Genomic DNA, 26,152 nt, shown 5'->3' with positions numbered 1-26,152 from the left:
GATAGAATACATTTATGTTTCTTTTATATTTACAGGATACATACCTCAATTTCCTGTTCAAGTGTAAGTTTCCGTTCAAGACTTACTTCTACCATTTCATGTGTTACAGGAAAATTTTCTGGTATTTTTGTGCATTTTGTTATCATAACTGGATTGCAGCCATTAAGAAACTGGTATCCAAACATGAAGTCTTCCCGCCAATGCTGCATGACATATTCTTCAAAATAGTAGAAACAGAATTTACATTTATATCATATACTGTATACACAAATATTGACTTATACTGTATTAGCTATTGGACTTTGTAAAAGTATCCCTGACCTTTAGTATACTCTAAGATTTAAAAGACCCTCAAGATACTACCCTAGATAACAAATGCAAAATATCCCTTTCAAGGAAGGCTCAAAAACATATGGTGTGAATGAGGTGGGAGCTTATCGGTGTAAAACATAGCACAATAACTGAGATTAAATAACTGATTTTAGCTCAAACCTCCTCCTATACAATGCATTACAAAAATTGGTTCAACTCACTGTGCCAACTAGAAAAATTCTTTATTGGTCAAGTAATGAAAAAAATACCAAAATAATCTCTACCCTTGCCTTTAACCTAACATGTCAATATCATAAGTTCATTTTCTTTATTTATTATGTTCAGAATTAAAATAGTAGTTTTCTTTTTAGGCAGGTAAATATGAAAGTAGCATATACAAGCCACTACTATAGTACAGCATCCAAAGTATCACTATATATCCAGGAAAAAAAGAATTGCAGACTGGACTTTACTGGTACACATGCTAACTGGAACACAGGATCATTTATATCCTAAAAAACATAATTTACATGATTAACAATATCATGCTAACAGATTGCCTCTAAATCACTGCATTTCTCAAAATGCTTCTTCTGATGATCCAATGAGGACATAATGATAATAACAATATGCGTCAATACAACTGAGGTAGGGTAGAAGCAACAGAAAAGAATGGGGTAATTCCATGGAGAGGACATTAGGACAGGGAGACAAAACAGAACCATATATGAAATCAAGATTGTACATTTAACAATGTCTGTTGGCAACTATGGGGAGATGATAAGGAAAGAAAATGTAGCGCTAAAAAGTGTAAACAAATAATATGCAAACACAAATAAAAGTCCACTGTCCACCAACTCTGGTAAGAGTATTTCATCCTTTTTGATTGCTGTGGATGTCACTATTTCATCTAGCAGAAGTTGCCTACTGATTTTCTCCTCCCAGGATTGCTTTCTGAGCCTTGGCGGCCCATCATGGTCTAGGAGGGACTTTTCAGTGAACTTTTATTTGTGTTTGCATATTATTTGTTTTCACTTTTTAGCGCTACATTTTCTTTCCTTATCACATTCATGAGTTTTGTCACACTTGTATGTAGCTGCTGTGTATTATTTCAATTTGTTTATTGCAATTTAGCGCAGTTTTTATTTTCTTCCTTTTCAACTATGGGGAGATATTGTTCATCATGGAAACTATGTTTTTTAGGATATAAATGTTCCAGAAATTTCATAAGTAACGTTAAAATGGTGTATAATTTGTATGATATGCCAGTGTCGTCTCATGTGTACCAGTAAAGCCCTAATTTCTTGGATATACAGGTAAATATAAAATATTGCACAATCCAGTCTATTCTTAACTATCCTGCTGAAAAAGCCTGCTGCTTTAAATGCATTAGCTTAAGCCCAAGTTTACACAAAAGGGGTTCAGTAGGAAGACTGATTCATTCCCCTTCCCCACCATTTCTTCTTTTCATATGGGGCTATTTAGAGATTTATTCAGAGAGAAAGTTTGAAAGCAAACAGCTTCTGCTGCTTACATTTGTTTAGAAAACCTATAATGATCGGAAACTCCAGCATCATGGTTGCACCCTTTACTAAATGTTTATTACATAAATAGTATTTATATAAATAGTGCAATATCACAAAAAAAGTTGTAGTGTGTTGAAGGGTCAGGTGCATTGTTTACCTCATTGTAGGCCCAATGGGATGACCTCTAAATATATGCGGGGTTAAAATGCTGACACATAGGTGTGAATTCAGCTTTAAAGTCTGCAAAGTGGAAATCTTTATTTTGTCTCAAAGATAAATAGGTCAGTAAACAGAGTATTGCTGAATAAATTAACACAGATACTGAGCTGTGCTAAAGTATCTGTCTTCCCCTAAGTCTTCAAATTGGCCATTATTGGCACTGTATGCAATTGTTTATATATTATAGAAAAACTGAATCCCAAACGTAACACAGTAAAACCTTGAAAACCTTTGCCAATGTCCTGGAGTGTACCTGATATTGTATTGCTAATTCTGACAAAGATCTTTTCAAAATCTGCAAAGTCATTCCATGAAGACTGGAACATGTGCATGAAGCTGTTCACAAACAGGTTCTCCATCCTAAGAAATTAATACATACATGTTATATTAAACAAAACTTTCAAAATGAAGGACTTATTTGTGTATACGTTGTTACTATAGAATCATATTATAAACTGCTTTGATATTGCTATTAGAAGACAGCAAAAGAAATCACAGATGTGGCCTACTTGGCATTCAGTACTACACATAGTTACATGATAACTAGTAATACATTTAACCCAGATAATCTACTTTTGCTGAAATTGTTTCTATTTGTCTTTTCTGCCTCCTTTTCATGTTCTTTGTGATCTCTTGATTCTCTTCTTCCTCCAACCTTCTGCTTGTTTGGAAATGAGTAGTGCACTTTAGTTGCTGTCATGTTCATTGCTCTATGCATATACAGATACCATAGTCTACAGTCCCTATTCTATCTCGGGAGCAGGCTAGAGGGGGTGGCTATGCTCTTACATACAGTGGGACCATGGAGAACGAACATAGCCACCATCTAAGAGTATGTTGGACCACAGCAGCAAAAAAGGCATTTGGACATTTGAAAGAGCCTGAGGGCAGATTTCTCAGTTAAGAATGTATACTTGAATAGAATGTTTTCTTTTTAAACTTTTAGTGTCACTTTAAGCAAAATCTCAATACTGGGGTCATGGACTTGACAACAATATCTGCTCTATTAATGTATACAAAACTAAGGCTCAGTTCACATCTATGTGGATGGTTGCGGGAACCTGCAGCCACCCGCATAGAGGTAAATCGAGCCTAGAAAAGGCAATTAGCTGCAAATGGTGACAATGTGGTTACTCTATAGGTTGCAAAGACAGTGCAATAACAATAATTATCTTTGATTATCGGAAGTACTTATTACTGTGCAACTGTAGAGGCTGATGCTTGAATCTGTTGCATAACTTGTTATCATGGCCAGGCTTACTGCAAGAGTGAATCTTGCAATAAATTGAAAGGATGTGTAAAACCAATAGCAAACTCTCACATAAGCCTTAACATATTAATGTAATTTTGAAAATACATTTAAATATGCAGCTTTTATTAAAGTAATAACTGACAATCCTGAAACAAAGGTTTATTAGGCACTCTATCCCTGTTTCTTAATTTCTCTCCTGCATTGTCACCCACTTGCACCCTTTCAATAGAGACTAAAAGTGGCTTTTTCAATGCACATTACGCGGGTATGGTTTCTTATTTTAGATTTCTTATTCAAAAGCACAGTATCTTCTGCAAGGACTGTGTCATAGACATACTCTGCATTTCATTTTTATTTGCAAAAGAAAGTTTTTATGCAAACAATATAATAATATACATGACCAGTTTATAAACTTGCAAACAGTGAAAAAAGCTTTTTGAGCCACATCACTTTACAGTTATTTTTTACTCACGCTTTGGTGTAGTTCAAGATGAAATCAACGCCCTTTTCACTGTCAAATTGAATATCAGGGGGCAAGTCACTATGACAGTGAGCATCAATACTCAGTGGAAAACCAGGATGCCATTCCTTCCACCTGTATAAAAATAGGCATTGGCATCAGCTATGATATATTTACTATTACCAGTACTATTTTTTATCATCATGGTATATATTTTGCTATAAATAAAGCTATTGGTTTATTCTCACTGCAAATAATTGTATACTTTGGTACAGTGACTGTTAAAGTGGTTGTATACCCTTTTTTTGTATTTTTACCTAAGGTAAGCCTATAATAAGGCTTACCTGTAGGTAAAATTAATATCTCCTGTCTCTTATCTACGGTTTTGGAGATATTCAATCACAGCGCCGGAGCCACAAACCCGGAAGACACGCAGAGGGGAAATGTCAGCTCCCTCGGCGGTGACCAGGATCAGCTGCGGACGCCTCGTTCTAAGGTATTTCATAATGAGCTAGTATGTGGTGCATTCTAGCTCATTGTGCCTTTTGCCTTACAGGTTTAAAAAAAATAATAATAATTTTTGTGCCGGTATACAACTGCTTTAATGTGTATGTAAAGGCAAAAGACTACATTTTAGAGTTGGCTTGAGAGCAAAGGGAAATCATTCAATTGGGGCAATGCTTCAGTGACCGCTGCCATAAGGAAATTATTAACACTTTAGGGAGAATTTCTCTCACTTAATATTGTGTCTCCAAATCTTTCCAACTTGACAAGTGTTTTAACCTTTCCTTACTCCAACACAAAAAAAAAGGAGGATGACTTGTCTTAAAGGCTTCACCCTTTTGTGGTTTCACTTGAATATTATTACTGTAAAAATTAAAGCTGTTAAAACTTACGCAAAAACACATTGAGGGGGTCCATTTTAAAGCAGCAATATTTCCTTACCATAGCTGCATAAAAAAATGCACATTTATAAAGCACAGCTATGAGATGTCAAAATGTGTTTAGTGACCCGCTAACTTTCTCCAGTCACAGAGTTCCCCCCCTGTTGAATTACATAGAAAGGACTTCTTAGGGAACTGCAATCTTCCCACCATAGGCTGCTCCGCTGTACTTTAAAAATGTCCCATTAGTGTCCTTATGCTTCTAGCTTAAAAGATGATTGTCGACAAAGAAGCCCATGGCAATCTGAGAGTAAATGTGATTGTACACCAGGTTACCATTTTACCAACAGGACTATTATTATAGCTTCAAGGATATTTGTGATCTTTACATTACTTAATATTAAATGGATCTTGTATGAGATATTTGGATGCTGAATCAAAGATGACACTGTTATGTAAATGATGGTGCCTTGCCTTTAGATGTCTTGGCTGTGTTCATATATATCTGATACACATCAGTCACCTACTGCAGTCCCACACCTTGTGATTCACTACTATTTTAATAATGTTAAAGAGTCACCGGGAGAAAAGACAAATGGTAGCCCTACACTGATCAAATTTGGCCAGGCAGGCAGGGACCAGACCAATTTTAATCAGTGCGTGGGCTTATCTGATTGATATAAATTTTTTCCCAAGGTTCTTGAGGGTCACCAAGGGACACTGGACATTTGGGCCACAAAGTGACAGAGGACAATCTGGTAACCAGAAGAGACATGGAATACTCATGGACACATGGATCTACAGATGTACATATGTAACACCAGATACATACAATGCCAAGGACTATGGGTTAACAGAACTCAGGGTGTCTGTACATTCAACAGAGGTGAAAACCCTAAGAAGGGCTGAGGTGCAGGATCTAAGGCTCAGCCTGGTATTCACCAGAACATCGCAAACAAACAAAAGATTTCCCAGCACACTTACCAACCAGCCTGCAAAACAACTGAATTGGCCCTGTCTAAGAGTTTACGTTGAAAACAGAGGGTTTTGTTTGCACGCATTTGCAAATATATGCGAAAGCTACAGTGCCCACTCCAAGGGACCTCTGTACTGTTGTTCTAAAGCCGCGTACACACGGGCGGATTGTATGGCCTACTTAGTCCGCCGAAACACATTTCAGCGGACAGTCCGCTCGTGTGTGGGCTTCAGCTGACTTTTTCAGCGTGCAGTCTGGCGGACTAAATATTTCGGAATTTCTGTAATACTGTCCGTCGTACTCGCATTTCGGCGGATAATCCGCCCGTGTGTGTGCCAGTCCGCCGTACTTTTGAAATGAGCGGACTTTTCCCGCCCGGAGAAAAGTCCGCTCATTTCGAGCGGGTATGCAGGTAGGCGGGGCCCGCGAAGGAGACGTCGCTGGCCCCGCCGCCTGGTATGGACTTAAAGGGGACCCCCAACGCCGAAAACAATCGGCGTGGGGGTCCCCCCCAAGTCCACAACAGACCCTTGTCCGAGCACGCTACCCGGCCGGCCAGGAAAGGGGGGCGAGCGAGCGCCCCCCTCCTGAGCCGTACCAGGCCACGTGCCCTCAACATGGGGGGGTGCCTTGGGGAAGGGGGGGCCGCGCGGCCCCCCCACCCCAAAGCACCTTGTCCCCATGTTGATGAGGACAAGGGCCTCTTCCCGACAACCCTGGCCGTTGGTTGTCGGGGTCTGCGGGCGGGGGGCTTATCGGAATCCGGGAGCCCCCTTTAAGAAGGGGGCCCCCGGATACCGGCCCCCCACCCTATGTGAATGAGTATGGGGTACAATGTACCCCTACCCATTCACCTGTAAACACACGAGATAAAATACTTTATTGCACAGCTCCGGGGGTCTTCCGTCTTCGGGGGTCTTCTCGCCGGACTCCTCTGCTATCTTCTTGTAGCTCTTTTACTAGCGGAGGAGTCCGGCTTTCTTCCTCGCCGCCGGCCTCTTCTCCCGACTTCGGGGGTCTTGTCCCCCTCTTCGGTTCTTCTGCCGGGCCACCGCGCCTTCTTATAGCTCTTTTACAGTCTTCTGTCGCCGCCGTTGCCGCCGTCGCCGCCGCCGCCGCCTTCCGTTCTTCTTCTTCTTCTTCTCCAGGAGATGTTGCCTCGACGATCTCTCCGGCCGGAATGCCAAGGACGCACTGCGCGGCCACTTATATAGGGACAAGGGGCGGTGTCACATGGCTTTATGTCACATGGGTTGGTCACATGGGTTGATGTCACATGGGGACTATGACATGGTAAGGGGGCGGGGTCACCATGTGACACCAACCCATGTGACATAAAGCCATGTGACACCGCCCCTTGTCCCTATTTTTCTCTTATTTTTCAATCTAAAACGGAACTAATTACAAGAAAATCATATCATAACTGTGCATTTTTGTATTCCTTCATCCATGGTATGAACTGACATTCCCTTTTAGTTGTTTCAGCCTCACCTTTCTACTTTAATGGAAAAGTAAAATATTTAACAACTACCGGTATTGTTTCTGCCTGTCTTCCAGTTCTTTCCTCCTGTGTTGTTTGTGGATCTGTGTTACATCATGTGTGGCCAGTTTTGCTGTTGGGGAAAAAATGGTATACATTTTAGTTTTTAGTTTTAGTGGACTGAAAAGAATTACAGGGGAAATATAGTATTTTTTCTATATGCACAAAAAATAATTATGCAAATAATGTTAGAGTTTGCAGTCAGGACACCACCTATGCAAGTTGTGTTCCTTGTGTCACTGGAAGTCCACTAGACAGGGTATGTCCAATTAAACACAATAGACTATCTGCAGTCTCTAATGATGTGAAGTACATATTACAAACTTCTAGTAGTACAGTGCACTATTATATGTTTTTCTTACTTAAAAATACATTATATTACTGAGAATAACTGGACATAAGGTCATTTACTTGCTTAATATATACAATTGGATCAGTTGGTATTTTAATAATCTGCAGATCTAATGGACTATTTTTAGATCGTAAAGAAAACCCAAATGGTCAAGGTATGTGCATATGTGAATATTCATATGTTATTTAAATAGCTTATGCAGCTGAAATCAAATAAAACTGTTACATTGTGGTACTTGAGACAGTTACACCAGTTGGGTACTTTGTTCCTATAGGAAGGATTATACATCTTTACTTACCATGTTTTAGTTCATTGTATACTCATTCATTGTATACTTGTATGCAGGGCTTTTTTTCAGGGGGAACTTGGTGGAACTCAGTTCCACCACCTCTGGCTCAGACCCTTTGGTACCTGCTCACCACAATCACTTGTAAACACAGAAGTCTGGTTTCTGTGTTTACAAGTGACAGCTCTGCACTCTGTGTGCAACCCCCATGAACTCTGTACTCTGTATGTAATCCAATTCTTATATTTAACCACTTGCAGACCGGACCATTTTGCTGGTTAAAGACCAGACCACTTTTTGCGATTCGGCACTGCGTCGCTTTAACTGACAATTGCGCGGTCGTGCGACGTGGCTCCCAAACAAAATTGACGTCCTTTTTTTCCCACAAATAGAGCTTTCTTTTGGTGGTATTTGATCACCCCTGCGGTTTTTATTTTTTGCGCTATAAACAAAAATAGAGCGACAATTTTGAAAAAAACGCATTATTTTTTACTTTTTGTTATAATAAATATCCCCCAAAAATATATAAAAAAACATTTTTTCCCTCAGTTTAGGCCGATACGTATTCTTCTACATATTTTTGGTAAAAAAAATCGCAATAAGCGATTATTGATTGGTTTGCGCAAAAGTTATAGCGTTTACAAAATAGAGATAGTTTTATAGCATTTTTATTAATAATTTTTTATTATTTATTTTTTTACTAGTAATGGCGGCGATCAGCGATTTTTATTGTTACTGCGACATTGTGGGGGACCCATCGGACATTTTTGACACATTTTTGGGACCATTGTCATTTATACAGTAATCACTGCTATATAAATGCAGTGATTCCTGTGTAAATGACACTGGCAGTGAAGGGGTTAACCAGTGGGTGGCAGTGTAGGGGTTAAGTGTTCCTAGGGGTGTGTTACTAACTGTGGGGGGGTTGGGCTTTCATTTAGTGAACACTGATCTCTGCTCCAATCACATGGAGCAGAGATCAGCGTCACTAGTTGCTAGACAGAATGGAAAAATGCTGTTTACACGGCATTTCCTCCATTCGGCCGCTCCGTGAGACGCGACCGGACTCACGGGGGTCCCGATGGCAGGGCGGCATTGAATATTGGACGTACCTGTACGCCAATATGCCTGCCCGTGCCATTCTGTCGACGTACATCGTCGTGCGCTGGTCGGGAAGTGGTTAATGTCCCTTTAAGACCATTCTACTGTTTCTGAAATATGACCACACAAAGTATTTGATGTGTTTTGGAGGGTGTGTGTGGGGGGAGGAATTTTGGGGGTCGTGGTTGAGTTCCAGCACCTATTGTTTGAGAAAAAAAGCCCTGCTCATGTGAAATATGTCTATGAAGAATTGATTGATTTTGAACTATTACATTTTAAGAATTTAATGATTTTTTTTTTTAGTTGAGTGTTTTTAACCACTTGCCGACCGCCTAACGCCGATGTACGTCATCAGAATGGCACGGGCAGGCATAAGCACGTAGATGTACGTGATTTGCCTCCCGCGGGTCGGGGGCCCGATCGGGCCCCCGCCCGGTGCCTGCGGCGGTCGGTTTTCGTTCGGGAGCGATCCCGGACGAGGGGACGGCCATTCATTCATGGCCACCCCCTCGCGATCGCTCCCGACGAATGGAAATCCCCGGTGACATCACTTCCTCTCCTGTAATGTAAACACAGGAGAGGAAGTGATGTATTCTCTCCTCCGTGTCGGTATTTTTCGTTCCGACACGGAGGAGAGCGGATCAGTGAGTTGCACCAACACATCCCACACACAGTAGAACATGCCAGGCACACTCACACCCCCCCTTTACCCCCCGATCACCCCCCCAATTACCCCTGCCCCCCAGTCACAGTGACACCAATGTCATTTTTTTTTTTTTTTTTTTTTTTTTTGCATTGGTGTCATTTGTGACTGTAATAACTGTTAGGGCAGTTAGGGTTAGCCCCCTTTAGTTCTAATGTACCCCCCTAACCCCCCCAATAAAGGTTTAACCCCGTGATCACCCCCCGTCGCCAGTGTCACTAAGGCTGGGTTCACATTGCAGCGGTTTATGAGAACGAATGTGATTCGCACCGCACTGCAGTGCAAATCACATCCGATCTCTGTGCGATTCGAGTTCAGCCATTCGCCGCACCCGCCGCACCCGCCACACCCGCCGCACCCGCCGCAAATTCGCACGGGACCCTTTTTTTGGCCCGCAGCAGAATCGGATCGCATGGGTGTTCACACCATGCGATCCGAGTTTGCAGATCGCACTGCGATATGCGAACTGATCTGGGGGTGTCAGTAACATTTCACTGACACTCCCAGCAGTTCGCATAGGGCAGTGTGAACTGCCGCCGGGAGGCATGCGATGCGGGAACCCGCCGCGGATTCGCGGCGTTTCCGCATCGCTCCAGTGTGAACCCAGCCTAATAAGCGATCATTTTTCTGATCGCCGTATTAGTGTCACAGGTGACGCTAGTTAGGCAGGTAGGTATTTAGGTTCGCCGCAGCTTTTTATAGCGCTAGGGACCCCCATATACTACCGCATAAAGCCCCCTGATTGCCCCCTAGTTAACCCTTTCACCAGTGATCACCATATAACTGTTACAGGTGACGCTGGTTGGTTAGTTATTTTTTTATAGTTTCAGGGCACCCGCCATTTATTACCTAATAAAGGTTTAACCCCCTGATCACCCGGCAGGTGTCATTTGTGACTAATAACTATTAGGGCAGTTAGGGTTAGCCCCCTTTAGTTCTAAGGTACCCCCCTAACCCCCCCAATAAAGGTTTAACCCCGTGATCACCCCCCGTCGCCAGTGTCACTAAGGCTGGGTTCACATTGCAGCGGTTTATGAGAACGGATGTGATTCGCACCGCACTGCAGTGCAAATCACATCCGATCTCTGTGCGATTCGAGTTCAGCTATACAGATAGTATGGCTGAATTCGTGTCGCACCCGCCGCACCCGCCGCAAACTCGCACGGGACCCTTTTTTTGGTCCGCAGCAGAATCGGATCGCATGGGTGTTCACACCATGCGATCCAAGTTTGCAGATCGCACTGCGATATGCGAACTGATCTGGGGGTGTCATTAACATTTCACTGACACTCCCAGCAGTTCGCATAGGGCAGTGTGAACTGCCGCCGGGAGGCATGCGATGCGGGAACCCGCCGCGCATTCGTGGCGTTCCCGCATCGCTCCAGTGTGAACCCAGCCTAATAAGCGATCGTTTTTCTGATCGCTGTATTAGTGTCACAGGTGACGCTAGTTAGGCAGGTAGGTATTTAGGTTCGCCGCAGCTTTTTATAGCGCCAGGGACCCCCATATACTACCGCATAAAGCCCCCTGATTGCCCCCTAGTTAACCCTTTCACCAGTGATCACCATATAACTGTTACAGGTGACGCTGGTTGGTTAGTTATTTTTTTATAGTTTCAGGGCACCCGCCATTTATTACCTAGTCTCACTAGTGTACCCCTAAATTTAGGGGTGTCTACTTTCTAAAATGGGGTCATTTGGGGGGGGGGTTTGTGCCATCTTGGCATTTTATGGCCTTCAAAACTGTAACGCCCTTAGAAAGCCTGAAGGCGGTGCTTGGTTTTTGGGGCCCCGTACGCGGCTAGGCTCCCAAAAAGTCCCACATATGTGGTATCCCCGTACTCAGGAGAAGCAGCAGAATTTATTTTGGGGTGTCATTTCACATATGCCCATGGCATGCGTGAGCAATATATCATTTAGTGACAACTTTGTGAAAAAAAAAAAAAGTTTGTAATTTTCCCGCAACTTGTGGCAAAATATAAAATATTCCATGGACTCAACATGCCTCTCAGCAAATAGCTTGGGGTGTCTACTTTCTAAAATGGGGTCATTTGTGGGGGTTTTGTGCCATCTTGGCATTTTATGGCCTTCAAAACTGTAATAGGTAGTGAGAAGTGAACTCAAAAAATTACGCCCTTAGAAAGCCTGAAGGCGGTGCTTGGTTTTCGGGGCCCCGTACGCGGCTAGGCTCCCAAAAAGTCCCACATATGTGGTATCCCCGTACTCAGGAGAAGCAGCAGAATTTATTTTGGGGTGTCATTTCACATATGCCCATGGCATGCATGAGCAATATATCATTTAGTGACAACTTTGTGAAAAAAAAAAAAAAAAAAAAAAAGTTTGTAATTTTCCCGCAACTTGTGGCAAAATATAAAATATTCCATGGACTCAACATGCCTCTCAGCAAATAGCTTGGGGTGTCTACTTTCTAAAATGGGGTCATTTGTGGGGGTTTTGTGCCATCTTGGCATTTTATGGCCTTCAAAACTGTAATAGGTAGTGAGGCGTGAAATCAAAAATTTACGCCCTTAGAAAGCCTGAAGGCGGTGCTTGGTTTTCGGGGCCCTGTACGCGGCTAGGCTCCCAAAAAGTCCCACATATGTGGTATCCCCGTACTCAGGAGAAGCAGCAGAATTTATTTTGGGGTGTCATTTCACATACGCCCATAGCATGTGTGAGCAATATATCATTTAGTGACAACTTTGTGTAAAAAAAAAAAAAAAATTTTTTTTTTGTCATTATTCAATCGCTTGAGGCAAAAAAATAAAATATTCAATGGGCTCAACATGCCTCTTATCAATTTCCTTAGGGGGTCTACTTTCCAAAATGGGGTCATTTGGGGGGGTTTTGTACTGCCCTGTCATTTTAGCACCTCAAGAAATGAGATAGGCAGTCGTAAACTAAAAGCTGCGTAAATTCCAGAAAACGTACCTTAGTTTGTAGATGTGACAACTTTTGCGCAAACCAATAAATATACAATTATTGACTTTTTTTTTACCAAAGACATGTGGCTGAATACATTTTGTCCTAAATGTATGACTAAAATTGAGTTTATTGGATTTTTCTAATAACAAAAAGTAGAAAATATCATTTTTTTTCAAAATTTGCGGTCTTTTTACGTTTATATCGCAAAAAATAAAAATCGCAGAGGCAATCAAATACCATCAAAAGAAAGCTCTATTTGTGGGAAGAAAAGGACGCAAATTTTGTTTGGGTACAACATTGCATGACCGCGCAATTACCAGTTAAAGCAGCGCAGTGCCAAAGTGTAAAAAGACCTCTGGTCATTTACCAGCAAAATGGTCCGGTCTGAAAGTGGTTAATGCAGCTAGCTATATTCATAGATTTTAGAATATTTACATTCTAAAATGTAGTGCTAGTTTAAAATTAGACATTAGGCCCCTTTCACACTGGGGAGGTGCGGGCGTCGGCGGTAAAGCGCCGCTATTTTTAGCGGCGCTTTACCGTCGTTTTAGCTGCGGTCTGCGGGCGCTAGTGGGGTGGTTTTAACCCCCGCTAGCGCTTTGCCGGCGGTATTGCCGTGCTGTCCCATTGATTTCAATGGGTAGGAGCGGTTTAGGAGCGGTGAATACACCGCTCCTTCACCGCTCCAAAGATGCTGCTAGCAGGACTTTTTTCACTGTCCTGCCAGCGCACAGCTCCAGTGTGAAAGCCCTCCAGCTTTCACACTGGAGTGAAAGGGGCCGGTTTTTTTCAGGCGCTACACAGGCGCTATTTTTAGCGCTGTAACGCCTGAATACCGCCCCAGTGTGAAAGCAGCCTTAGGATAGATTCATTAGTAAAATAATTATAAATAGCATAGTAATAGGTCTAATGATCCTGACTGCAATATATTATGTTTATCTCAAACATTTGCTGACATCTTGGTGAAGGAAGGTTTCCTCGACCACAGGAGAGGAAAGTATGCAGATAAGGGGTGCAAACAATGGTACCTGAAAGCATAACTCTCTGCTGTTTTATTCATAAATGGAGACAACTCCTTTCTGATGGCATATACATGCATTTCATTAGTGCAAACATCAGGGTAAAAACTAGACTTAAGAATGCCAGTGGATACTGAGGTTTATGAAATGTTGTTTCTTGTGAATCTAAGCAGGAGAGCTGAAAATAAGGGATGGGGGCCTGGTGGCAGTAATCCCCCATGATGCATCTGGTAGCCAATGGGCTGTCTAGACTGCTTAAGTTGAATTTGGGCTTCCTTCAAACTCATCTCTAGTCATCTTTAGTCAAACTCACAAGCTGTGCTCTTTTTTTTACTCCGGTGAGCTGAGGGCTGGGTCATTCTTGCCCTGCAGCTCAGGTAAGAAGCTGGTAGCAGGTTGGGTTTGGCTTAGAGATGAGTACAGAAGTTGCCCACACTGTAAAATTTTAGATTGTCCAAGAAAACATCACAATTAATTTCAAAATTGTCAAAATGATATTAAGATTTTTGTTAATGAGTGGAACGTCAAGTAGGTTATGATTAAGCGCTCATTGGCATGAAACATGTCATCACTTGTTTTATTGTATGTCGTGTATTTGGAAATTTAAATTTTTCAATAAACCTATGGATCTTAGCAACAACACTGTGTGGTCAACGAAGTCACGTGTACGCCGGACATCAGGAATGAACAAATACAGATTTGCATGTCGGACAGGACATGCAAATCTGTATTTGTTCATTCCTGATGTCCGTTGTACATGTGACTTCGCTCTGCTGGAGCTCCATTCATAAGAGATAAAAATGCAAATGTTACATGGACGGTGACCTGAGAGTGGCTATCTGAAGTTCCAACCCCTTCTGATTCCTGGTGTACCTCTGAGGAGGCTGCAGATATGCTGTATATTATACAGCGGGGAGGTAATTACCTAGTGTGTGCACTAACTCGTGGAATCACCGGAGTGGAGGAAGACTCTTTACGCACTTTACAAGCACTGAGTCACTTTATAATTGCATCTGATATTTTCACTGGACTTCGTTCACTTAGCCGGATTATTTTGTGTGTTTTAAATTGTTCTATGTTTACTATACGCACTTAGCACTTTTGATGCAAGTTTGGATTTATGTGTGTTTTTTGTTTCACATTTACAAGATGCACTCAGCACTTTGATGCTATTTTGATCACTATTCATAATTTTGTGCACGACATTTTGCTGTTTATGAAGTCACTGTTCTATATATATATATATATATATATATATACACTAGATTTATATGAGCACTTTAGTTGGGGTCATTCTCCCCGACTATACCATGTTGTGTTTGGTTATTCTCATTTATTTTAATTATTAGGATGTGTTGAGAGCAACACTAGTGAACTATGAATCTAAGAAAATAACGAAAACATGCACACTGTTTAAAGAAGAGATTTAGCTTCCTTTACAACTTTTATATTCCAGTTCCATAAGCTTCTTGTCTCCTGCTGGGCCTACTGTCTTGGTAATTGTGGAGCAAATTATATTTTTTTTACTTCTATTAAAATTGGTTTGGCTTGGAGTTTCTATTGTCCTATTAAAACTATGAATGCTAAAGTTGAGCTAATACTAACCTGTCCCTTCACGAAGATCAATTTCTTTTTCATTGCTGATCCACCTGTAGCAAGGGAACTCCAAGTAGTCTCCCGATGGAGTCTTTACTGTAATGTGACGACAGTACCAGTTATCTGTATACCAGTATTTATGTTTCTCGATTTTTATTAATTGAATATCTCCGAGATCTTCTGATACAGTGACGTCATAGGAATCTACCTAAAGGTAACAACATGCACCAGGTTAATAGAAAACTTTCTTACAAAAAGAAAATACAGATTAGAGATGTCTTAGATAGATAGATAGATAGATAGATAGATAGATAGATAGATAGATAGATAGATAGATAGATAGATAGATAGATAGATAGATAGATAGATAGATAGATAGATAGTTAGATAGTTAGATAGATAGATAGATAGATAGACAGATAGATAGATAGATAGATAGATAGATAGATAGATAGATAGATAGATAGATAGATAGATAGATAGATAGATAGATAGATAGATAGATAGATAGATAGATAGATAGATAGATAGAGTAGGTAATATTGTTCACCACTTAACAACCCAAGGTGGCCCATACCATTAGTCTTGCTATCCTCTGTGCAGAGAGGCTGTTGAAAGATATGTTTACCTTCAAATGTCTCTATGTTTCACCTACCTTTATATCATCCTTAACTTTTTGATTAATTGGGGAGATGGGAAAAAAGGATGAAGGAAGGGAAATTTGAAGTTGGATTTTTCCATATAGTTTCACAGCTGCAATCTAGGGATTGCTTGTAAGTTGTGACATGAGAGAAATGCTGCATACACACGAGCGGATTTTCCTTTGGAAAAAACTTGGATGGTTTTTCCGACGGAATTCCACTCAAGCTTGGCATGCATACACACGGTCATACAAAAGTTCGCTGGACTTTCAACCGTCAAGAACGTGGTGACGTACAACACTACGACGAGCCGAGAAAATGAAGTTCAATGCTTCCAAGCATGCGTCAAATTGTTGTACGTTGGAATTGCTACAGACGATCAGAATTTCCGATCAAAACTTTTTCCGACCGAAAAATTGAGAACCTGCTCTCAATCTTTTGCTGACGGGAATTCGGCCAGCAAAAGTCAGATGGAGCATACACATGGTCGCATTTTCCGACCAAATGCTCTCGTCGGTCTTTTGCTGGCCGAATTTCTGATCGTGTGTACGGGGCATAAGAGCAAGAAAAGTCTTAAAACAGCTATATAGCTAACAACTATATGAAAAATGCATATTGCTGTAGAGGGAATGACATATATAACATTTATGTGACCTTATTATTACAACTTTGTCTTATCAGCAGCATGTTATCAGTCAAATTAAGTAAAAGGAAGCACAAAAGTACAAGCAGTAGTATTTTCTGCCAAAGTACTGGACAGGAGGCCAGTTATATAATGCAAAACATTTATAATACTAATTTTTTTTTAAGCTGAACTTCAGCCTGTTGAAGGCACTGATGGAAATAAAATCTTCTGACAATGTTGCTAACCCTTTCCTTTGTTAGACTAGAAACATTTTAGCTGGAGTTCTACTTTAAAAACGAAGTAAATTATTTTCTGACAGCTTTCTTAAACTAGCATATATTCGCCCATACATAATTACATTCACATAAACCAGCAAGAGAACATATAAGGGAGGGATTAAGGATGTCCAATTCCCACTCTCTCGGTCCAAAGCATCCTTGGTTCAGGAGCTAATGCTGAAAGCAGTAGCACACCCAAAGTACTTCACCTTGCACTCCTGCTGCCTGTTAAACCTCACAGACAAACAGTACCAGTTCAGAACAGTTAAAGAGGTTCGGGGGAGAGTTGTACAGAGCAAGGGACCTGTAATGGGGAAATCTATATTGGACAGAGGGGGAGATCTGTACTGGGTGGAGATATGTATTATGGGAATTTATATTGAGGCAGGAGATTTGTATTGGGGGAAGGAATCTGTACTGGGGAAAAAGATCTGTACTGGAGGGGAGATTTGTACTGGGGGGAGATATCTGTGCTGGGTGGAAGATCTGTATTGAGGGAAGGAATTTGTAGGGGTTGGAAGATCTGTACTAGAGGGAGGAAATCTGTACTAGCAAGTGAGGCTATTTGTCCAGGGGAACATTTTAGTGGCTTGGGTAGGAAGGTTATTGTTTTATGTGCTCTGTAAACTGACCTGTACATTATAATCTCCTAACTCCTGTGTTCTGTGCACTACACACTCTTGAACCCTGCACTCTGTGCATTACACACTCCTGATCCCTGCTCTCTGGATGCTGGGCTATAAATTACCTACCCCCAACTCTTGCACTCCTAAGGGGTAACTCCACGCTTGTGGGGGAAAAAATAGCAAATAATAAAAAACAATACAGCATATACAATTGCAGCACAAGTCATATTGTAATTAAACGTTATTTAAAATGAAATTTCCTTTTCAATTTGCAGCTCTGTAATTTTCTGTAAAATGCAATGCAATATGGCTACCTGGAGGTGTTCTGTAAACAGATGATGTACAGAATGCCCCCCAGAAATGTCATTTATTGCTTGTGTGATTGGCTTAGTGATTTTGTTAGAAGTCTGAACTAAGATACAAATCAGATTTGGAGCATCACCTGCAACAAAAATGTAATCCCCACGTAACCCCGGAAGTGCGGGTGTTTCTAGAGATTTTATACAATAAACCAGTTTTTAAAAGATAACACACTATTGGAGCCTTTGTTCCTCTACATGCTCTGTGCTAACTTAGAAGATTGTGCTCTCAAGAAAGGGAGACGGACGGTGGCCATACAGTGAGAAGGGTGCCCCAAGTTTGCCCGCGCACCCTAGAGCCAGGATTCATCTCAGACCTTGCAGAGGGCTATATCTGCAGGCGTGCATGACCTTGCTGCAACAGGAGGTCCACTCCTTCTGGTAAGAGTCTCCATTCCTTCAGGTGATTGCCACACAGAAAGCTCCATCTCTTTCCCTTGGTGGTGAGGAAAGCCCTGAGAATTTTTTTCATCCTTCTGGATTTATATCGTTATAGAACTTGCATCACTCTCTATCTTTCAGAGTCTCTATTTCATGAATAACTCTTCACTTTATATGAAACTATATGTATTATATAGATATTTTTACACGCTAGTGATTTACAGTGTTTTAAAGTTTTATGTTTTATGGCTGTTTCACTATATTTGATCGGTTTATTAATGTACATTAGTCACCCAGAGGGGGAATGATTTTCTCAAAAGTGGAGTTTATTGCTATATTGTACAACTGTCGCTGCTTGCTCAGTATTCAATGACTCTGTAAATGAAGTTCTGTGCACAGAAAAACACATGTAATGAAAGAGTTTATTTATTTTTATTTTTTTTTACAAATGATTGTACATAGGTTTATATGTGTCTGTTAGGCTCTCACTTTTTACAAGGTACAAGGATTGTGCCATATGCTACAATCTATACATTTTTTTATTTCTGCCAACATTTAGCCCTTGTGCATACTAGAGGGGTTGTTATGCATATTGCTTCATTTTTCTGCACAGGAAAATGTATGTGCACGAGAAAAGACATTGTTTACTGAAGAACCCGATCACTCAAAGTCATTAAGTTGTGAAATAGTATCTTGCATACTGTAATTTGTTGGTGCTAGCCTGCAATTTGCTATTCATATAATTTAAAAGGAAATCCTTACGGTATGTGCATCAGCTCATGTTTACCTATGAATTCCTAGACAATGGGTTATCTTGTTATGTAACATAAACCATTAAACCCAGATGGAAAGAACTCAATACAAACTATTTTTGAAGGAACCTAAGCAGGAAGTGAAATCATCCTTAAAACAGTATATCTGCCTTGTATTAATGAAAAGTGAACAACCTTTTACTTCTACTTTTTTGTCTATTCTGCTTAGCAGCGACATATTGTACTTCTTGTATCTGTATTTTGAGGAACAAAGACTAGTAAAGAGGATGTTTAGTAAACAGTTTGAATGGTCAGCTTTTATTTTGTAAAGTCATTTTTTTTTTAAGAAAACATAAATGTAAACTCTAGTATAGCGTGGTGTAGTGGCGACCTGGACCATTTGTCAGAACAGTTGACCAGTGGTGTTGCAAAACCATGGTGACCTTCACTGAGGCTTCATATGAACCAGTGGAAGAACATTCAAGTATGGACAGTATATATAGCTTTGTAGCTGTAGGTACCGTGGAGACATTAATCCTCATAATTTACCCAAGAAGTTTTCGTACGGAATAAATTGTATCACTGAAGTTGTCATTGTTCTTCTCTTTGCAGATCAGTGTATTGTCAACAGAAGCTACTATCCTGATTACATGGCAATTTGTTAGAGTGACTAAACAATGTACCTATGTAACAGTATTTTACTAAATTATATTTTTTCAGCTGTTACAGTACTAAACACCATAAATCACAAGGCTGGCAGACAATATTTTCAGGTTACATGGCAAATGAATTTTGATGGAAGTCTGAAATAACTCTCATGTAGAACTAACAACAAATCTATTTCAAGTGAGACTTCAGAAAAAAGTGTTACTAAACCTACAACAGTAAAATCCATCTGTATATCCAGTAAAGCATGCTTGTTATACTCTAATACTATAATAATAATACTATAATGTGGAACCTAAGGGGTTAATCCTCTACATTATGTAAAAAGACTGTTTGATCCTGTCTCTTCTGATCCTCCCTTTTTTCCACTGTCCCCTAACCATCTCCTAATAAGACAGAGCCTTTGGGGTCACTCTGCACATGCTCAGTTTCGGTGTATATCGCTAGAGAGTGTTTTTTTCTTCTGGGAGAGTGCATGTGATCGCACAGGACCAATCAGCACTGTCCAGACAGAGGTTAAGGGGTGCTGTAGCCTCATAGGACAGTCAGAGTAGAGTGAAAACTCCTCCTACAAACTTTAACCAGACACTGATAGAAGTCACAAGGCCACTATACTAAAGGCATTTAGTAGTTTATATTTACTAAAATAATTGCATTCCGATGTTCTGTGGGAGACCAGATATAGTGAATGCAGGGTCCTTGGTTTAGTAACACTTTAAGTCCTGCTAGATCACTTTAGGCTAGCCCCTTTTGCAGGTATAGCTATATAAAACATTTAAAATAAGTGTGCAAAATCCAGTAATACACTGTCTCACCCTGCTCCACACATGCTCAGTTGCTTTCTATTATTCAGCACTGTGCCAAAAATGAAGAGGCTGATTTGCTGACAGCCTCAAGATTACCTGCTGCTCAGGGGCTCTGGGCTTCAGCAAAAGGGCAGCCTCCAGCAAAAAGAAACATGAACAATGCTGGAGGCAATTTACAGCACATACTAATTTTGATATCATAATTGATAATGTGGAATGTATGTTCCTTGCTAAAGAAATTTTTTTTAAATGGTAAAGTTCCACTTTAAATGGAATCTAAAAGCTAAATGTCTGTCATTGTCTATGCCAACCACATTGTATGCTATTATTATATTTTTTTATTGAATGTAACTTTTTATGGTTATTAATCTATAAAGAAAACTTTTTCTGAGAGAACTATGGGGGCTGGAATTGCTGACTTCTTAATCTGCAAATGCTAATTGCCTAGATTTTATGCTGGCTCTCTTGTTTTATGACTTTGGTCTTATGTTCCTGATGTGCATACTTGTCCCGTGCCCTTGTCCTGACTCAAAGTCAGTGTCAGAAGGTCAGTGGTAATGGTCACGCCTTTAGAATGTACAGGGAGTAGGCGATGGTTTTCTTTAACAACGTGGCCCATTCATGACTTCTGCTAATTCAACAACTCACTTTAACAAGACTGTCACTTCTTCTAATATATCAATAAGATCTTCAGCTCTACCACATAGCTGGGAAAATGTACAGTTCTCATACGAAATTCTTAAAAAAATTGAAGTAAGAACTATATGCTTCTGAGTGCATTTCATCAATTTATCTGATGGGTCAACTTCCTTTAATTAAATAGATAAAATATTTCAGTATTCATTGCACAAGTATATATAGATGACCCCTAGCCGGTGTTATTATTATAAAATGCAGATACTATGTAAAGTAGGAAGATATACCAACTGTATTAGATGTAATAATATGAGGTAATTATTATTATTATTATTATTATTCAGGATTTATATAGCGCCAACAGTTTGCGCAGCGCTTTACAATATGAGGGCAGACAGTACACTTACAATACAAATCAATATAGGAGGGATCAGAGGGCCCTGCTCGTTAGAGCTTACAATCTAGAAGGGAGGGTCAAGTTGAAACAAAAGGTAATAACTGTGGGGGATGAGCTGATGGAGAAAATGAAAATACAATTAGGTGTGGGTGGGGTAGGCTTCTCTGAAGAGAAGTGTTTTCAGGGATCGTCTAAAAGCTAATAAAGTAGGAGATAAGCGGACAGATTGGGGTAAGGCATTCCATAGGATTGGGGAGGCTTTGGAAAAGTCCTGGAGGCGAGTATGGGAGGAGGTGATGAGGGAGCTAGAGAGCAGGAGGTCTTGAGAGGAACGAAGAGGACGAGAAGGTTGGTATTTAGAGACTAAGCTAGTGATGTAGCTGGGGGCAGAGTTGTGGATGGCTTTGTATGTAATTGTTAGTATTTTGAATTTAATTCTTTGGTTGAGCGGAAGCCAGTGGAGGGATTGACAGAGAGGAGTAGCAGACACCGAGCGATTGGTAAGGTGGATGAGTCTGGCAGCAGCATTCATAATGGATTGAAGAGGTGATAGACTATGTAGAGCAGGGGTCTCAAACTGGTGGCCCTCCAGCTGTTGCAAAACTACAAGTCCCATGAGGCATTGCAAGGCTGATAGTTACAAGCATGACTCCCACAGGCAGAGGCATGATGGGACTTGTAGTTTTGCAACAGCTGGAGGGCCGCCAGTTTGAGACCCCTGATGTAGAGGTAAGCCAATGAGAAGGGAGTTGCAGTAGTCAAGGCGAGAGATGACAAGCGAGTGAATTAAGAGCTTTGTTGTCTCATTGGTTAGAAAGGGGCGTATTTTGGCGATGTTGCGGAGGTTGAGGCGGCAGGATTTGGACAGTGATTGGATGTGTTGCTTGAAGGAGAGTTCAGAGTCCAGGACTACACCTAGAACCTTGGCATGAGGGGATGGGCTTATGGTTGTGCCATCAATTTTGACAGTGAGATTAGGGGAAGGGGCATATGGGGGAGGAAAAATTATAAGTTCGGTTTTGGATAGATTGATTTTGAGGAAGTGGTGTGACATCCAGACTGATATATCTGATAGTAAATTAGTGATACGTGAGGAGACAGAGGGAGTGAGCTGAGGGGTAGAGAAATAGATTTGGGTGTCGTCAGCATAGAGGTGGTATTGGAAGCCGTGGGAGGCTATCAGTTGACCCAGGGAGGAGGTATAGATTGAAAATAGGAGTGGTCCAAGTACAGAACCTTGGGGGACCCCAACAGAGAAAGGAAGAGGGGAGGAGGAAGTAGAGTTGTAAGAAACGCTAAAGGTGCGGTTGGCTAAGTAGGAAGAGAACCATCGTAGAGTACGGTCACGGAGACCAAAGGTGTGGAGTTTTTTGAGAAGGAGGGGGTGGTCAACCGTATCAAAGGCAGCAGAGAGGTCCAGGAGGAGGAGTACAGAATAATGTCGTTTGGTTTTGGCCGTTAGTAGATCATTTGTTAGTTTTAGGAGAGCAGTTTCTGTGGAGTGTTGAGGACGAAATCCAGACTGAAGGGGATCAAGAAGGCTATTATCAGCGAGGTGGTCACTCAGTCGGTTGTAGACCAGACTAGGTAATGAATTGTTGTCATACATATTGCAAAGCCTAGCCCTATAAAACTACCTTGCCTTTTGATCTTTGCCTAATGTCTTAAAGGAGAAGTATAGCCAAATCTATATTGTCTATACTTCTCCTGTAGGTTACAAAAGTGCAGTTCGATTTGCACTCCTGTGAACCATTTTAGTTTTCTTTTTATTAACAAATAAACGCAAAATGATTGTGTTCTGTCAATAAATCTATCAATTTTATCAAGATAATTGCTGTGTTTAAAAGGAATAATATAAATATGCAAATGATTATTTTTCAGAAAATAATTGTGGCACTTGGAAAAATTTGACAAGTGAACATTGACAGATAGCAAAGTGTACAGCAAAATCTAAATTTGGCTAAGGGAAGTGAACTATCATGATGAAGCTGGATGATTTTGCAACTAGATTAGTCTGCTGCATTAGATGTTGTTAATGCAGGATATGTTTGTGTAATATCACTGTAAGAGATATAACCTCTTTGACCACATGATATTACTATAGAAGTGCATAAAAAGAGGAAAGAGGGTGTGGGGCGTAACTTCTCTTTTTTGCACACGTATAAAAAAAGTATCCATTTTAATATGCTGTAAATACTGTATTAAATGCATTTTTTTTAATATGAGCCTCACTTGGGCTTTAAAGTACTAATTACAATGTTGGAGGTAGGAGAAATTAGAGTCCATAGGCATTCATCTATTAAACGTTTTATTTCTAATTACAAAATAAAAAAGGTAATTTATATTTGCAGAAGAGTTAATGGTTGTGATAAGGAATTGGTGGGCTTGAACTGTGAGTTGTAGAAAATTGGGCTGATCTGCATAAGTTGCTTGTTTGCTATGAAGCATGGATTTTCTCTGCTTGGGGAACAAATCCACTCAGTGGGGTTGAATAACTAAAGGAATAGAGCCTGTTCACTTGGCAACGTAAATTGTCATTTATCTTAGTGAATGAGGCAAAGCTGTGCTGATTTCAATTAACCAAACATTTGTGGGCAAAAATCCTGTTTTTTTGTTTATTTTTTTTTTTTCTTGCATGTGATTCTGTGTTCTTTGCAAAGTGAATTTTCCCTTAGGTTCACCACTTTCATTAACCTACGTCTAACATTTGGTATGCAAAGTGAACATGCTCTATTCCCTTAGTAAATAAACCCTGCTGTGAAAAGGGGTTCAACAAAGTTCCCAGCGAAAACCAGTAGGAGATTGCCTATGAAGGCATGACACACAGCCCTATGAAGTTCCCTGTGACATCATGATGAAGTTCCCCTCATTTGGACTTTCCAAAGTAATTTATGTTGTTGGGTTCTGTAGGGGTGAAGTGGAGACTTGCAACATGTCTGATTTTGCATCTAAGCACTGGAAGTTATAGGTTTTTGGAACCTCTAAGGTTTCTTTTATTGGGACTTTTGTTTGCAGAAATCTAGCAGGAAGTAGCAGGACTGGAATGGAGATGTTTTTAGTGTTAGCCTATTTCTGCATGCTTACAGCCATAGAGGTGAGGCACAATAAAGGCACCTCTAGTTATGTCTTATCAGGGGGAAATGAAAACAAGTCTTTGCAGCCTATCTAGCAATTCCTTCTCCTGGAAAGTCTCAGCTATTAATATCCACTGTTTCCAGATAAAGGTTAGATTGGATTTGGAGATTGTCATATGTTTGTACCTTTATATGTGAGATGGGGTGTTCAATTAAAAAAAACTATTTTAGGGTGTTGATTTTTAAGTGGAAGGGAACCAACTGTATCTTGCTCATGTATAAAGAAAAAATGAAAATACTGACATGAAAGAATATTTTAACCAAGAAAACATTTGATCAGCCTTTGCTTCTGATATACTTACCTAGGTGGATGCAGTATCGGTTTGATGCTGCGTCTGTCCCCCGGCGCCTCTACACTGAGAACCGAGTGATTGAACACCACCGATCACACGGTTCTGACAGCTCCCCGAGCAGAAAACTGCTGACTGTCAGTCACAGCTCTCCACCCTGCCTTCTCCTCACTCACTGGAGCACTGAACTGTGGAGGAGTGGGCGGCTCAGACTCTCAGCAGCTCGCTGGAAGGCTGAGTGGGGTGTCAGTCGAGGCACCTGACGGATCCAGATTGTCGGGATGACCCGGTGCCTGGACTGGATTTCTGTGACGTCAGCAGAGAGCGGACTTCAACCAGCTCTCTGCTGAAAATGGGTCACATAGGACAAGTACAGCCAAGCGAGCTTTGGATATACTTCTCCTTTAAGAACATATTGATTTCAGTGTTCTGAAATTGGAGTGACTGGTAACTAGCAGTTAAATCTCTAGTAGTGATGCGCTAATCTGTCTGGGTTCAGTTAGCAGAAATGTTCAGGCAGTTTCATTGTAAAACCAGCAAATTGCGATGTTTGATGCAAATCCCATTGATGTCAGTGACTTGTTGGTATCCCTCTGCTATCCTATGTTTCCAAACATCTCCGTGTCCTTACCATCTTTGGCCCAGGCCTTTCATTCATATATACATATCTTTATTCTAATACTTATTGATTCTAGTACATTACTTTAGATGCCTGACAAACATTATTATTATTATTATTATTATACACGATTTATATAGCGCCAACAGTTTACGCATTGCTTTACAATGTATATGGGGGACAACACAATTACAGTACAGTTCAGTACAAAAGGTACAGGAGGGTCCTGCTCATAGAGCTTACATTCTAAAGGGAGGGGGTGGTACAAAAGGTAATAGCTGCAGAGAATGATTTGATGGGGGTGGCTCGGGAACAGTTAGATGGGTGTGGGATAGGCTTCCCTGAATAAATGAGTTTTCAGGGATCTCCTAAAGATGGACAAGGTAGGGGCTGATCGGATATACTGGGGCAGGAAGTACCAGAGGATGGGAGAGGCTCTGGAGAAGTCTTGAAGGCGAACATGGGAGGAGGTAACAAGGGAGCTAGAGAGCAAGAGGTCCTGGGAGGAGCAGAGGGGGGCTATTTGGGCGATATCTGCAGATGAGGTTGGTGATGTAGATGGGGGCAATGTTGTGAATGGCCTTGTATGTTATGGTTAGCATTTTGAATTTTATACTGTGGGGTAGGGGGAGCCAGTGAAGGGATTGGCAGAGAGGAGCAGCAGTCATGGATCGGTTAGTGAGGTATATTAGTCTAGCAGCAGAATTCATAATAGACTGAAGGGGGATAGCCTGCTTAAGGGTAGGCCATTAAGGAGAGAGTTGCAGTAGTCAAGGTGGGAATCAAGGAATG

General features: G+C 40.9%; 1 protein-coding gene across 1 annotated transcript in view; it reads right to left on the bottom strand.

Moving 5' to 3' along the window:
* ALOX5 (arachidonate 5-lipoxygenase) overlaps positions 1–26,152 on the bottom strand; it is a 91,368-nt gene that overhangs the window by 59,330 nt on the left and 5,886 nt on the right. Inside the window, exons 2-6 of the mRNA XM_077454375.1 lie at positions 15,160–15,358; positions 7,161–7,242; positions 3,782–3,904; positions 2,311–2,417; positions 45–217 (exon numbers count right to left, since the gene is read on the bottom strand). Coding sequence (XP_077310501.1) covers positions 45–217; positions 2,311–2,417; positions 3,782–3,904; positions 7,161–7,242; positions 15,160–15,358 — 684 coding nt within the window. The remainder of the gene's footprint in view (positions 1–44; positions 218–2,310; positions 2,418–3,781; positions 3,905–7,160; positions 7,243–15,159; positions 15,359–26,152) is intronic.

This window comes from Lithobates pipiens, unplaced genomic scaffold (genome assembly GCF_037356315.1).
Source record: "Lithobates pipiens isolate NorthernLeopardFrog02 unplaced genomic scaffold, aLitPip1_a1.2 Scaffold_25, whole genome shotgun sequence".
Taxonomy (NCBI): domain Eukaryota; kingdom Metazoa; phylum Chordata; class Amphibia; order Anura; family Ranidae; genus Lithobates; species Lithobates pipiens.
Note: the sequence above shows the minus strand (reverse complement) of the source record. Positions and strands in the feature narration are given on the sequence as shown.